Source organism: Amblyraja radiata, chromosome 12, assembly GCF_010909765.2.
Source record: "Amblyraja radiata isolate CabotCenter1 chromosome 12, sAmbRad1.1.pri, whole genome shotgun sequence".
In the NCBI taxonomy this organism is placed as follows: Eukaryota; Metazoa; Chordata; class Chondrichthyes; order Rajiformes; family Rajidae; genus Amblyraja; species Amblyraja radiata.
The window spans coordinates 16,057,694-16,073,770 of record NC_045967.1 but is presented as its reverse complement, the minus strand read 5'-3'; the positions used below and the strand labels follow the sequence as shown (position 1 = coordinate 16,073,770).

General features: G+C 43.9%; 1 protein-coding gene across 3 annotated transcripts in view; it reads left to right on the top strand.

Annotated features, from left to right (window-relative positions):
• The window catches only part of aff2 (AF4/FMR2 family member 2), a 465,473-nt gene that overhangs the window by 118,704 nt on the left and 330,692 nt on the right, over window positions 1–16,077 (top strand). For 2 of the 3 annotated variants that reach the window (XM_033030287.1, XM_033030285.1), the window contains exons 2-3: window positions 4,326–4,446; window positions 7,286–8,239. In XM_033030287.1, the coding sequence (XP_032886178.1) occupies window positions 4,326–4,446; window positions 7,286–8,239 (1,075 nt within the window). The remainder of the gene's footprint in view (window positions 1–4,325; window positions 4,447–7,285; window positions 8,240–16,077) is intronic. The other variant, XM_033030286.1, reaches the window with a different exon arrangement.

The following is a 16,077-nucleotide window of genomic DNA, read 5'->3' as shown; positions in this document are numbered from 1 at the left end:
GTGTTTATAGGGCCACGTATGCTGGATTCAAGGATGTAGAGTGTGCGCCATTCTTCATCTTCATATATAGTCTTCTTGGAGTCTGAAATATCATGTATCCATGATCTTCAGAGATGCTGCTTGACCCACTGAGTTACTCCAATGATTTGTGTCTTTTTGGTAAAACAGCATCTGTGGTTCCTTGTGTCAACATCTTCTTCATGTGCTGTTCAACTTACAGCTCTTGTGCACTGTCACTTGAAGTGAGTCCATATATTGGTGTGGAGGGGATTCAGACTATGTGGGGCTCAGGGAATGGTAGATACTCCCTTCATGATTATAATAGATTGAATTGATTGAAAGATCCAGCATGGAAAGAGGTACCTTCGCCCTTTCCAAACCGACACTATTTTTATATTATCCCACTTCCGAGCACCTGGAGGAAACACACGGCATCACAGGGAGGACATGCAAACTCAACACACACAGCACCCGAGGTCAGGATCGAACCCGAGTCTCCGGCGCCGTGAGGCAGCAGCTCTACTGTGCCGTACGTAACCCAAACAACATCTCCTTTGATTTGAATGGATTAATGCTCCACTACAAATGGCATGCAAGAAAAATGTCTTTGGAAGAAGGGTCCCAACCTGAAACGTCGTTTGTCCATTCCTTCCACAGATGCTGCCTGGCCCGTTGAGTTCCTTCAGCACTTTGTGGTTTGCGCAAGATTTCAGCGTCTACAGTTCCTTGTATCTTTAGGATGTCTGAGGAGTTCCCTGAGCTTTGAGATTGAGACTTTAGAGTTTAGAGATACAATGCTGAAACAGGCCTTTCGGCCCACCGAGTCCGTGCCGACCAGCGATCACCCCGTTCACTAGCACTATTCTACGCACTAGGGACAATTTACAATTTTACCAAAGCCAATTAACATACACGCCTGTATGTCTGGAGTGTGGAGGAATCCGGAGCACCCGGAGAAAACCCACGCGGTCACAGGGAGAACGTTCAAACTCCATATAGGCGGTACTCGTAATCAGGATTAAACCACAGTGTCTGGTGTTGTAAGGCAGCAACTCTGATACCATCTATCCAATGAAATTTAAAGATTGAGGAACAAAGACGTAACGTGTCTTGTTTACTGGAGTAATCTAGGCAGCATTAATGGGGGACAATGTTTCAGGATGGGTCCCTTTCCTCAGACTGCCAGAGGTGGTAAGATGCACAAATGATAGTGGCACTAAAGAGGCTCTTAGATAAGTACAGTATATGGATATGCAAGGACTGGAGTGATTTGGATCATGTGCAGGCTGAGGAGATTAGTTTATCTTGTTTTGTAAACCAACATCTGGAATTTCTTGTGTTTAAATAGAGAAACAAGCGTGGAAAAATAATGAATTAGAGGCAAAATGGGAACAGAGGGGGAAATAGTGCATTAAAACTCTGAGAAGAGTAGGAAAAATAAGAAAAAAGGGCAGGTTTTAAGAAATGTTTAGGAAGGAACTGCGTATGCTGGTTTACACCAGAGATACACACAAGATGCTGGAGTAACTCAGCGGGTCAGGCAGCACCTCTGGAGAAAAGGAATAGATGAATTTTCGAGTCGAGACTCTTCTTCATTGATGAGGAATGAGAGGAATGCCAATCTCATGCAGGAATGAGATTGGCAATTTTAGACTGTTCTGACTCTGGGGCAGAAAGGCTGATTGTCTCTGGATTTACAATGGCCACGTAGATAAAACGTTTTGTTCATCACTCCTGACTAACTCTGAAGTGTCAGAGGATGAGCAAAAATCTGATAGAAGTATATAAAATTATGAGAGGCATATTTAGAGTAAAGAGTCAGAACCTTTTTTCTCAGGTTGGAAATGTCAAAGACTAGAGGGCATAGTTTTAAGGTGAGAGGGGCAAAGTTTAAAGGAGATATGTGGGGCAATTTTTTTTACACAGTGGGTGCCTGGAACTTGATGTCGGGTGGTGGTGATGGAGGCATATACAATAGTGGTGTTTAAGAGGCTTTTAGATAGGCACATGGATCTGCAGAGATTGGAGGGATTTGAGTAGAGAAGAATAGTATAAACTGGCATCATATTCAGCATGGATATTGTGGACCATAGGGCCTGTTCTTAGGCTGTACTGTTGTTTGTTTGATGTTTTATTTAATTTTCTTCAGTGAGTTTTTGGGCAAAAACAAAAGCTCTTAAAAAATACAAGGACGAGGTGCAATCTGTGTATGTGGCCAATGGCACTAGGGTGTGAATTAAACACCACTTTCTGTTACACCCACGCGGTCACAAGGAGAGCGTACAAACACCGTACAGACAGCACCCATGGTCAGGATCGAACCCGGGTCTCTGGTGCTGCAAGGCAGCAACTCAACCGCTGCGCCACTGTGTTATATTGTATCTCGTACCATGATAAGGAGCGGTGTGTAACAGAATGTGGTGTTTAGAACTTACAGTGAGGGCTGATATGTGTAGGAAGGAACTGCAGATGCTGGTTTACACCGAAGAGAGACACAAAATGCTGGAGTAACTTAGTTCAGGCACAGGCAGCATCTCTGGAGGACACGGATAAGTGACGTTTTGGGTCGGGAGCATCTCTGGAGAAAACGAGAAACATCACCCATCCATTTTCTCCAGAGATGCTGCCTGACCTGCTGAGTTACTTCAGCATTTTGCGTCTATCTTCAGTGAGGCCTGATAACTCTGTAATATAAAAAAAGGCACAAAGCACTGGAGTAATGCGGGTCATACAGCATCTCTGGAGGACACGGATAAGTGACGTTTTGGGTCGGGAGCCTTCTTCAGACTTTGTTATTCTTCCAGCAAAGATCAGGCCCGTTGTTATATGGGTTTTGTGGTGAGAAGGACAAACATATTCAAGAGAACAAAACGGAATCACCCTCCCTTTGATAGCGCTGAATGGCTGATTACAGTTAACATGCTTACCATCAGTGTAAACATTCAGCAAGGAGCAGAACAAAGAGGCTAAATGATCAACCGCAAGTTTAATTAGCTGCTGTTTCAAATTAATAATGAACATTTTAACGCTGAAAGAGGGATTGCTGTAGTATTTAATCCTTGGAGCTGCGAGGTTTCTTCTTTATTACACCTCATCGTGTGAGACCGTCAGTGCATTTATTCACAATGCCAGAAAATTGGTTGGAGCGCTTTGATGATTTTTCAACTTCAGCTGGAAAGTTTTACCTTTGCGCCCGATATTAATATTGGTTACTCAAGCTGTGCAAAAGGCAGCAGATGTTGGGCTTTTTTTTTTACCCTTGCCACAGATAACATCAGCGTGTGCAATCTACTATTTAAATTGTCATCTCAAATTTGTACGCTAATTAACTGATACCGAGCGCAGCCAGCAGCTCATAACAAATCAATGCAGGCTCAATGCACAGAAGTGTCCCTCACTGCATGGCCCCCCGAGGGTTGTCACTGCAAGTTGGAACCTGCCACCTCTTCTGTTTGTGCATTTTCCTTCACGGTTTGAGCCGTCTCGATGCCGCGCCCCTTTCCACATCCCAGTCCCTATCCACCCTCTGCTCCCCTCCGCTTCTTCTTCCAGCAGGCAGGTCGCTCCGCGCTTCGAGGGTCTTAACGGTAACGATCGATCCATCGCGTATAAAAATTATGGGAGGCTTAGAAAGGGTAGACAGTCAGAATCTTTTTTCCCCAGGGTGGAAAAATCAAAGACTAGAGGGGGTAGCTTTACTGTGAGAAGGGGGAGAGTTTGACGGAGATGTGTGGGGCAAGTCTTTTACCCAGAGGATGGTGGGTGCCTAGGGTGGTGGTGGAGACAGATGTGATAGTGACATTTAAGAAGCATTGATGACAGTGGCACTTAAGAGGCATTTGAATAGGCATATAGATATGTGGGTTGGAGGCATATGGATTATGTACACGTAGGCATATGGATTGGGATATAAATATACTGGGAATTATAGGGAAGCGGTTAATGTACACTCAGGCATATGGATAGGCATATTGTTATGCAGGGAATTGGAGGGATATGGATTATGTGCACATAGATAAGAGATGATCTTGGTATCATGTTGGGCTGAAGGGCTTGTTCCTGCAGAAACAAGGAACTGCAGATGCTGGTTTACAAAAGAAAACCCAAAGTGCTGGAGTAACTCGGCGGGTCGAGGCAGCACCTCTGGAGATCATGGATAGGTGACGTTGCGGGTTGGGACCCTTCTTCAGACCGTTACTGTGCTGTACTGCGCTGTGCTCCATCGTCTGTCACAGGGACCCACCCAGTGGGTTCTGCAGGGACCTCGGGAAACTACCGCCGAGCATTCATGCCTATTAATGACCTCTCTCCAATGTCTGTTGCAGTCACTACGAACAGGACCGAAACGCGCTGAGGAGAAAAGAATGGGAGAGACGGAATCAGGAAGTCCATCAAGATGAAGATCTGTTTGCCTCAAGTTTTAATCTATTCGGTGAACCCTACAAGGTAGCCTGGTGAAAATGTGTTATTTCAGCTGAAGTTTGGTATCGTTGAGATAGTGGTGGCGGTTAGCTGGTCCCTTACTTCAGTTTGTTTAACACACTCAGAACGGGAAAACTGTAGCGATAGTTACAGAGCAGCACAGAGGCGCAGCGGTAGTGTTGCTGCCTTAGCACGCCAGAGACCCTGGTTCGATCCTGAACATCGGTGCTGTCTGTACGGAGTTTGTACGTTCTCCCTTTGACTGCATGAGTTTTCTCCGGGTACACCGGTTTCTTCCCAAACTCCAAAGACATACGGGTCTGTAGGGTAATTTCTGCCGTAAAATTGTAAATTGTCTCTAGTGTGTAGGATAATGCTTGTGTACAGGGTGTGTAGGATAATGCTTGTGTACAGGGTGTGTAGGATAATGCTTGTGTACAGGGTGTGTAGGATAATGCTTGTGTACAGGGTGTGTAGGATAATGCTTGTGTACTGTTTCTTCTCTGTATCTCTGTATATAGCATCTTAAAACTCTAGTATGCACTGATTCTCACTGTTAATGAATCTGGACGCAGTTTTTACCTTTAAATGTCATAAGATGCTTAGAGATAGGAGCATAATTAGGCCATTCAGCCCATCGAGTGTGGGTTATTCAATCATGGCTGATCTATTTTTCCCTTTCAACCGCAATATCCTGCCTTCTCCCTCTAACCTTTCAGTAAGATGTGAAGAGGTCGGTACATTCACAGTTCCCAAATTTGTTTCGATCCATAATTAAAATCATGTTCCATCTTCCTGACTGCACATTCTGCTCGGAGTGTCAACAGAGGAAGCAGCATCTTTGGGAAATGGGTCTTGAGGGTTAGGAATGTGAAATAGCAGACACCCAGGGTGGGATATGCAGGGTGCAATGGTATTGTCTTCTCAGATGCCGTATTGAGCTTAAAAAGCTGTTTTTTAAAAAAGAAGCAACAATTGAATGAAAAGCTTTGCTCATTGATGAGAGAGTGAGCTTCAGTCTAGGTGTAAAAAGCAACTGGCTCGCCCTCTCTTAATAGCTAATGGGAAAGATTGATGAATATTATGTGTTCTGGCATTGATCAATGCCTTAAATTATGTGTTGTTAAATCAGTTCCATTGTAAATCTGACTGGGAGGAGGTGTGCAGTGTGGCACTGCAGACGCAGGGAAGATTTTAGTTTAGTTTAGAGATACAGCGCGGAAAGAGGACCTTTGCCCAACCGAGTCAATGTTGACCAGCGATTACCCCGTACTAGCACTATCCTGCACATTAGGGAGATTAATGAATGGTGAGAATCAGCGCGTACCAGAGTTTTAAGATGCTATCTTTAGACTTAGATTTTAGAGATACAGTGCGGAAACAGGTCTTTCGGCCCATCGAGTCCGCTCTGATCAGCAATCACCCCGTACACTAGCACTATCTCACACACTAGGGGCAATTTACAATTTTACCAAAGCCAATTAACCTTCCAACCTGTACGTCTTTGTAGTGTGGGGGAAACCGGAGCACCCGGAGAAAACCCCTGGCGGTCACAGTGAGAACGTACAAAGTTCATACAGACAGCACCCACAGTCAGGATCAAATCCGGGTCTCTGGCTCTATAAAGCAGCAACTCTAGCACTACACCACCATGCCGCCCTCTGTGTTGATAAATGTACACATTTACAAAAAAATTTGTTTCTTCATAGCTGGTACAATTTAAGTAGCCAACTTGTGCACAGTTCAACCCCAGACACATCCTCCATCATTGTATTCTTCCCGTTATTTTAATAGAGGGAGACCGAAAAAAATCAAAGCTTTTTTTCAAAGGGTGTTGCACTCTGCTGTCTTTTAGCCGACACTCTTCAAAGGAAATCATGCCCTTGGCAGCTGTCCAGAGGCCTATATGTATGACCTACCCAGGATTAAATTGACATCCTCCGGCATTATCAGCGACTTGGTGGGGAAAGGTCGGCAACATCTGGTACTTCTGTTTGCCAATCCCAAACTAACCCTTTCATTTTGCCTTTCAGGAGGCTGGGCTCTATATACTCTCCGTCTGTGGCACAGAGAGCTTTCCCCCAGTAAAATGCTTTGACGTGAGGCTTTGTTTGGTCACTATAAAATGTGCAGCCCACACCATCACGCAAGCCAACCTCCCTTCCATTGACTCCATCTACACTTCACGTTGCCTCGGCAAGGCCACCAGTATAATCAAGGGCCAGTCTCACCCTGGGCACTCTATCTTTCCCCCTCTCCCATCAGGCAGAAGGTACAGAAATTTGAAAACACACATCTCCTGATTCTTTCCAGCTGACTTCAGGCAACTAAATCATCCCATCACCCACTAGAGTGGTCCTGACCTTTCATCTACCTCATTGGAGACCCCCAGACTATCTTCATTCAGACTTTACTGGACTTTATCTTGCACTAAACATTATTCCCTTTATCATGTATCTTTACACTGTGCACAGCTTGATTGTAATCATGTGTAGTTTTCCCGCTGACTGGATAGCATGCAACATTAAGAGCTTTTCACTGTACCTCGGTACATGTGATAATAAACTAAACTAACTAGGCTAAAGAACTGATTAAACTAACTAAACTAAGCTAACTAACTAGTTAAGAATCATCTGCTCTCTGGGGTCAAGCATTAACCATAATGGATGAGAGATGAAACCCTTCTCTTCTCGTTGGTTCACCAAACACATCCCAATAATGAATCGGATTTATCAATTATATTTTGGGATATTTAAAAGGTCTATTTTGTGAGCTTTAAGTATGTGATGTACAAATGTTTTCTGTTTGGGAGGGATGTATTGCAAGGGTTTACTGCTGTGCTTTTAAAATAATTATTGTCCAGTTTTGTATGCCGTCTAATATCTTTCAGACCAGCAAAGGTGATGCGCTTTCTAGCCGTGTGCAGAATACTTTAGGGAACTACGACGAGATGAAGGACCTGCTGACCAACCGTTCCAACCAGAGTCACCTCGTGGGCATCCCCAAGTCCCTGATCCCACAGGCGCCCACGGATAAGATGGAGCCAAGTTTCTTCAGCGAGCCCAGGACTAAGGTGGTGCCGTCGCACCAAAGTGGCAATCACTCTTCCTCCTGCATGCCCCCGCCTTCATCCTGCCTGTCGCTGAGTTCTACGCTGCTGCACGGGCACCCCAGCAAAAAGTCACGGGTGGAGTGGTCCCGAGGTGGGCACGGGTCGACTGGTGGGCATGGCCTGCAGAGCAGTAGTCAGCCGGGCAACCAACAGGGCAGGGAGAAGCACCCGGCCTCCCACGAACAGTCCCAGGACAGGTACGGCGACCCGTACGCCGGTCAGAGCGAGCTGCACAAAAGTGACCTGCAGGCCAGTGTGGACGACTGCGTGAAGCTTCAGTCGTCGAGTCCCGGCACCACCTCGCGCTCCAAGCGGCACGGCCACTCCAAGCCGGCCAGCAGCGATCACTCCTACAAAGACGGCTGCCACATGAAGTCCCCCATTGACATCGACGGTGGCTCCTACTCCTGCGGTTCACCGCTCCCCTCCACCTCCCTGATTCCTGGTGGCAGCGCTCTCTCCAGCCAGAACTTCCTGCCAGGACTCCACTGCAAGTCCAGTGTTCTTCAGCAGAAGCCCACCGCCTACGTCAGGCCAATGGACGGGCAGGAACAAGCCCCCATTGAGTCACCAGAGCTAAAACCCCTGATGGAAATCGAGGATGCTTTCAGTAACCAGGCATTCGGAAACCTCCTGGATGTGAAACCCTGCACAACAACCTCCAAGTGCAAGTTACCAAAGCTGACCATCCCTCAACCGGTAGAGGTAAGCAGATACATCTGCATTTACAAGTCTGGGGTTATAACAGGCCTCATATTGTGATTTTAAATCTTGTTGCAGTGAGATCTTTGTTGAGTGCTGTAATGCATGGAAAACCTATTTGATGTCAGAAGTCAATCATTCTATATCTGAAACGGTCATGGTGAAAGATTACAATGCTACCAATCATGGAGTGTTGCTTAATGGACCCAGAATGGATTTGAATCACTGGAGTTTATTTGAAAGGTCAGAGACTAAAAAGGTTGGCACTGTCAAAAGATTGGTTAGCTAGGACATTTACATGCTGCTGTTCTTTCCTACGAAAAACAGGATTGCCAAGAAAAGATGTTTAGCCTCTCAATGTCTCATCTTCATCTTCCTGGTCCTATCTCCTCATCCCTCGATACATGTAGCTAACAAACAAAATAGGGATCTTATTACAGATATTGAAATAATACAATCTGTGCACATCTCGTTCTGGCTTTGAGATTAGTTCAGTGATTTTGGCGGTAGAGTTGCTGCCTTACAGCGCCAGAGACCCGGGTTCAACCCTGACTACGGGCGCTGTCTGTACAGAGTTTGTACGTTCTCCCTGTGACCTGCGTGCGTTTTCTCTGGGAAGCTCTGTTTTCCTGTATCTCTAAACTAAAGTAGAGACAATGCAAGTCGATATTATTGTCACATGCACAAGGATGGTGAGGTGCAAATACAGTGAAAACCTCACTTGCTCAGACAAAAACATAAATTACACCTAGATTACTCACGACAGTGATCAGTAAAAGTCTGTGCAGGAACAAGACATTAGAGGTCCCGCCCAAAATTGCAGGGGACAGGCAAAAATTAATCTTGCATGCAACACTACTTCCATACAGAGCCTTTCCACACGCACACGCACACACACTTACAGATGCATACATGCACATACACACACATGCAAGTACAGACCTACACACATATGTGTGTGCATGCATTCCGGCACATATACATACACACACATATACATATATATACACACACGCAGGCACATGCACATACACGTGTACAAACTCATAAATGCAAAAATATGTACGCACATACACATGCACGCGCACACACACACACAGATGCATATACACGTAGATACAAAATTGGATATGCACATACACACACACACTCACATGCGTTCATGCACACACATGTGCGCACACACACATATGCAGGCACATGCACATGTACAAGCTGACAGATGCAAATATGTGTACACACATACACACACACACACCTCCTCACAAACAGCTGGCAGCAGAGAATGCTGACACATAAATCACTTTTTCTTCTCTCCTCCCTTTCCATGTCTTGTCAAGTCATCAACAAAATCTCCTCTTAAATGTCAGTCATATATAAAGTGACTGTGGAGCTTCCAATTTAACTCACCGTGTAGGAATCGTGTTCGGCTGATTTATACGCAGGCAAAGCCTAAAAAGGCCGGTACCTCAGGGCGAGTCGGACTGGAATCTGGCAAGGAACGTTAGCCTGGAATGTGTTTGCTGATGGAGGAAAAACTCAAGAGCACTGTGGGGAAAAAAGTACTGAGGATGAAATTATTTGTTTTTTAGGTTTTAGTCAATACAGGGAAACCCCTTCTGCTGTTTCTCTGCAGTGAATTGGACTCCTTTATTGAAGCCCAAAGTTCCACTGGTACTGAGAGGGTGCTGCACTTTCAGCAGATGCAATATTACACAAAGGCCATATGTGTTCTCCATGTTTAGTTAAGTTTATTATTGTCAAGTTTCCCGAGATACAATGAAAAGCTTCATTTTGCACACTATCCAGACAAATCGTACCAAATGTATAGAGAGTGACGTAAGGGTGCATCTGGTAGAGCTGCTGCCTCTCAGCGCCAGAGACCTGGGTTCGATCCTGACCTCAGGTGCCGTCTGTGCAAAGTTTGCACATTCTCCCTGTGACTGCATGGGTTTCCTCCGGGTGCTCAGGTTTCCTACCACATCCCAAATACGTGCGGGTTTTTGTAGGTTAATTATCCCTCTGTAATTTACCCCCAATATGTAGGGAGTGAATGAGAAAGTGGGATGACATCAAACTAGTGTGAACAGGTGATTGATTGTCGGCATGGACTCGTTGAGCCGAAAGGCCTGTTTCCATCCTGCGTCTTTTAATCAATTAATCAATCCAAAGAGTGAAACAATTGCAATAAATAATAGTCAAACCTCTTCTAGGACCGCACACAACAGATTACATAGATAGGTAGGTGAATATGCAGGGAATGGAGGGATGTGGATTGTGCAAGAAATATGAGATGTGCAGTAGACATCCAGTTTGGCACACACCTTGTGGGCAGAAGGGCCTGTTCCTGTACTATTCTCTTGCCTGCTCTATGTTCTATGTTCTATGTGACCCCTGTTACAATTTTCAAGTTTCAAGTCTCTGACAATGTCACGTTTGATCTTGGCCCAAGGAGTTATGCACTTCTTATTTTATTGCATTAATGCCCAATGTCCTTGTGACACTGGGTCGGCCTACATCATCGATGAAAAAAATCCCATGTTATTTTGAAAATATTTCAATTTATTTTTGAAATACAGCATGGAAACAGGCTCTTCCACCCACCAAGTCCAAGCTATGCCAACCATCGATCACCTATTCACACTAGTTCTATGTTATCTCACTATCACGTTCACTCCCTACACAATAGGGGTAATTTACAGAAGCCAATTAGCCTACAAATCCACACATGTTTCACATGTGGGAGGAGCCCGGAGCACCTGGAGGAAACCCAAGCGGTCCAGAGGTGCTTTTATTGTTTGGCTGTATGGTGATCACATTTCACTGTGCAACTGGCACATGTGACAAATAAATGTATCTTGATCTTGATCTATCTTGATCTTGATCTTGATCTTGAGGTCAGGATCGAACACGGGTCCATGGCGCAGTGAGGCAGCATCTTACCAGCTGCGCCACTGCACCACCCCAAATGCAGGAATGCTATGTAATATTTATAAACAACTAACCTTGCAAAAAAATATATTACCTGTTGTTTTGTGGGGACTTGATTTGTGGCTGTTTATGATTCACTTCATCAGGAGTGCTTCAGTACAATATTTGAAAAGTATTATATCAATGCAAATTCCACCATAAATTGTTTAGCTTTATTGACGTACGGCAAGGGAAACACTCAGTGTTGCAATCAGCATGCTAAAGGATAGCGTTCATTCTGATAGGCAGCTCTGGAGTGGGGAAGAATAATGCATCAGGTTATTTTCCGCTGTTGATCAAAACAACATACATATTAGTCAATGAAACTAGACGGTAGTTTACTGGTAGATTAATATCTACAATCGGTATAAAGTGCTTTTAAAAATACATAACAGTTTAGGAAGTGAAGAGAAACAATGTGTAGTTATTAGTCCCCAGGGATTCACTTGCTGAGTAATTGTGCTAATAGAGTGTAAAATATGCAAATCATTGTGCAGTCTTGCCCATAACTGTGAGAGAAACGGGCACTTACAGAGATGATGGTGCTTTCTGAGTGTGGCATGTAAGGAAGTGGTACAAAGACCTATTTATATCCACCAAAGGCTTGCACATGACTGCAGATGGTGTTTTGGTGGAAAGGAGTAAAAGGTTTATTATTGTATATGCCGTTTACCAGTTTGTGCTGCAGATGTTCCTGTTTATTTTTACTGCGGGACAAAATATGCAGTTGAACATTTTTCATGCCTGGTTGCATTTTGTCAACATTAATTCTTGAACAGCAAATAAACACCAAGCAAATGAAAGCTACAATGCCCTCCATAATGTTTGGGACAAAGACCCATCATTTATTTATTTGCCTGTAATCCACAATTTGAGATATTTAATCGGAAAAAAAAAATCACATGTGATTAAAGTGCACATTGTCAGATTTTAATGAAGGCCATTTTTATACATTTTGGTTTCACCATGTAGAAATCACAGCAATGTTTATACATTTCAGGGCACTATAATGTTTGGGACACAGCAATATCACGTAAATGAAAGTAGTCATGTTTAGTATTTTGCCACACATCCTTGTCATGCAATGACTGCTTGAAGTTTGCGATTCATGGACATCACCAGTTGCTGGGTGTCTTCTCTGGTGATGCTCTGCCAGGCCTGTATTACAGTCATCTTTAGCCTATGCTTGTTTTGGGGGCTAGTCCCCTTCAGTTTTCTCTTCAGCATTTAAAAGGCATGCTCAATTGGGTTCAGATCGGGTGATTGACTTGGCAATTCAAGAATTGACCATTTTTTAGCTTTGAAAAACTCCTTTGTTGCTTTAGCTGCATGTTTGGAATCATTGTCTTGCTGTAGAATGAACTGCCGGCCAATGAGTTTTGAGGCATTTGTTTGAACTTGAGCAGATGGGATATGTCAATGAAAATAAGTGAGCCAGTACCTTCAGCAGCCATACATGCCGAGGCCATAACACCCCCACCACGGTGTTTCACAGATGAGGTGGTATGCTTTGGATCTTGGGCAGTTCCTTCTCTCCTCCATACTTTGCTCTTGCCATCACTCTGATATAAGTTCATCTTCATCTCATCTGTCCACAAGACCTCATTCCAGAACTGTGGTTGCTCTTTTAAGTACTTCTTGGCAAACTGTAACCTGGCCATCCTATTTTTGCAGCTAACCAGTGGTTTGCATCTTGCAGTGTAGCCTCTGTATTTCTGTTCATGAATTCTTCTGCAGACAGCGGCCATTGACAAATCCACACCTGACTCCTGAAGAATGTTTCTGATCTGTCAGGCAGGTGTTTGGGGATTTTTCTTTATTATAGAGAGAATTCTTCTGTCATCAGCTGTGGAGGTCTTCTTTGGCCTGCCAGTCCCTTTGCGATTAGTAAGCTCACCAGTGCTCTCTTTCTTCTTAAGTCTGAAGAAGGGTTTCGGCCCGAAACGTTGCCTATTTCCTTCGCTCCATAGATGCTGTGCACACGCTGAGTTTCTCCAGCACTTTTGTCTACCTTCTTCTTAATTATGCTCCAAACAGTTGATTTTGGTAAGCCAAAGGTTTGGCTGATGTCTCTAACAGTTTTATTTTTGTTTCTCAGTCTCATAATGCCTTTGACTTTCATTGGCACAACTTTGGTCCTCGTGTTGATAAACAGCAATAAAAGTTGATGGAAAGACTGGAGGAAAGATTAGGTGCTGAGAGCTCTCTTATACCTGCATTAATGAGGCATTTAAACACACCTGAGCAATTACAAACACCTGTGAAGCCATGTGTCCCAAACATCATGGTGCCCTGAAATGAGGGGCTATGTGTAAACACAGCTGTAATTTCTACATGGTGAAACCAAAATGTATTAAAAAAAACCTTTAATAAAATCTGACAATGTGCACTTGAACCACATGTGATTTTTTTCTATTACAAATCTCAAATTGTGGAATACTGAGGCAAATAAATAAATGATGGGTCTTTGTCCCAAACATTATGGAGGGCACTGGTAGATCGCGCATTGACAAAGGAAGCAGTAAGGAATGTTTGGTAACTTAGGGATTTCCCACTGTCAGATATGGTAGCCTCACCTGTATATATATATTTATATATATATATATATTTATGTATTTTCACACACACACACACACAATATATATACATATATATTTACACATATACACACATGCATATATATATATAAAATATTAATATATTAATATTTAATATATAATATATATGCATATGATAACATATATTAGTTACATGTGTGTTTGTGTGTATATATATTCAATATATATATAATGAATATTTAATATATAATATGAAAACCTCGTATTATAACATACACACACACACACACACACATATATATATATATATATATATAGCACCAGTGACCCCTGTTCGACCTTGATCTTGGGTCCTATCTGTGTGGACTTTGCATGATCTTCCTGTGGCCATGTGGGTTTCCTCTGAGTGCTCCGGTTTCCTCCCACATCCCAAAGACGTGCGGGTTTGTAGAGTAATTGGCCTCTCTGTAAGTGGCCTCCTAATGTGTGGGGAGTGGATGAAGAGGTGGGATAATATAGAACTAGTGTGTATGGGTGATCGATGGTCGGCGTGAACTCGGTAGGCCGAAGGGCCTGTTTCAATGCTGTGTCTCTAAACTGCAATATGCCTTTCCTGATACACTATTCAGACATCCCTCAGTGCTCATGGTTCTTGTGTTTGCATTCACCGTGTTACTGTGATTTATAAGCCCAGAGGAAATGGACACATTCCATACCAGCCAACGGAAAGTCTTTTCCGGAATGTTCTCAATAGTTCCTACGCACGGAATTTGGCTCCTGAAACAAGCCGGTGTATTATTTAGAAGATAGACACAAAAAGCTGGAGTAACTCTGCGGGTCAGGCAGCATCTCTGGAGAAAAGGAATAGGTGATGTTTTGGGTAGCGACCCTACTTCAGACCCCAGTCTGAAGAAACGTCACCCATCCTTTTTCTCCAGAGTTGCTGCCTGACCCGCTGAGTTACTCCAGCACTTTGTGTGTATCTTTCATATAAACCAGCCTCTGCAGTTCTTTGTTCCTCCCCCTGTTCCTATCTCCTCCTTAATTTGTTCACTCCCACCCTTACTGAGTCTTCCATTTCCCTGTTATCCCCCCTCTTTCTCCTTCCTCACCCTTTCCACTTATATCCCTCCCCCCAGCTTTACATTTCACTCCGCCCCTCTCCTTTACATTTCACTCCGCCCCATTCGCCAATCAAAGCCCTTACTCACCTGTACCCACTTAACAGAGGCCAATTGCTCCACAGACCCGCACGTCTTTGGGATGTGGGAGGAAACCAGAGCACCCGAAAGAAACCCACGCGGTCACAGGTAGCACATACAAACTCCACACAGACAGCAGCCGAGGTCAGGATCGAACCCGAGACAGCGGCTCTAGTGGCTACACCACCGCAGTCGTATAAAGTCCGATCTAGTTTATCGCTGAGGTAGAGTTGAGGTTAGGGTGCAGGTTGGTTCAAGACCCACACCACACTGGTCACTGTCCCATTTCACCCCTGCCGTCAGGAGCCTGAAAACTGTAAAGTTCAGGTTCAAGAGCAGCTTCTTCCCTCTAAGCAACAGTCTATTAAACACTACAACCTCCAAATAGGCTCCAAACTATATATACTTGGGAACACTATATTTGACTTTGCAGTACAATTATCTATTTATGTGTCTGTTTCTTACCTAATATTTTAATATAAACTGGTTTCTTGTCGTGTATAATGCAATTTTATGATTTTTTTTAACGAGTAATATATTTACATATTTGTAATTGCATTGTTCCGTTTTGGGACATATGGCAATAAAACACCCTTGACTCTTAGCTCTTGACGGTTGATGGAAAGAGGCATTCAACAACAATAACAATTGCGAAAATTGGCCCCTGCCCAGCCTAGGTTGCCTTAAGTCAGTGTTATTGAGCCATTGACAGGAACATTCTTATGCGGAACTCACTTGCATTGGCAAGCTTACAAGTCAGGAAGTGACTGCCAAATAATATACTGTGTAGGTACAGCATGTGCTGTACCAAATTACCGTGCTGGTGGTGACTGAGTTAGAGAGTGCAGTCAAGGTCTCTGTGAAATCAGATATGCCTTGTTTACGTAAAGTGTCACACAGCTTCACATTGATGTGGTGCGTAAGTCAAACAGAGACAGGCTCAAGTAGCTGAGTGGATGGGAGCTTGACTGAGCATGCATCACTTGCTTTGACAGAGTGAGCAGGGACGGTAACTAGTATGTTCAGAGCCACGTGGACTTAATTGGTGTTCCAAAGTCATCTGCAGGAAACCCAGAAATATTTCAAAAATTCCAACCCCCTTCTTGACATT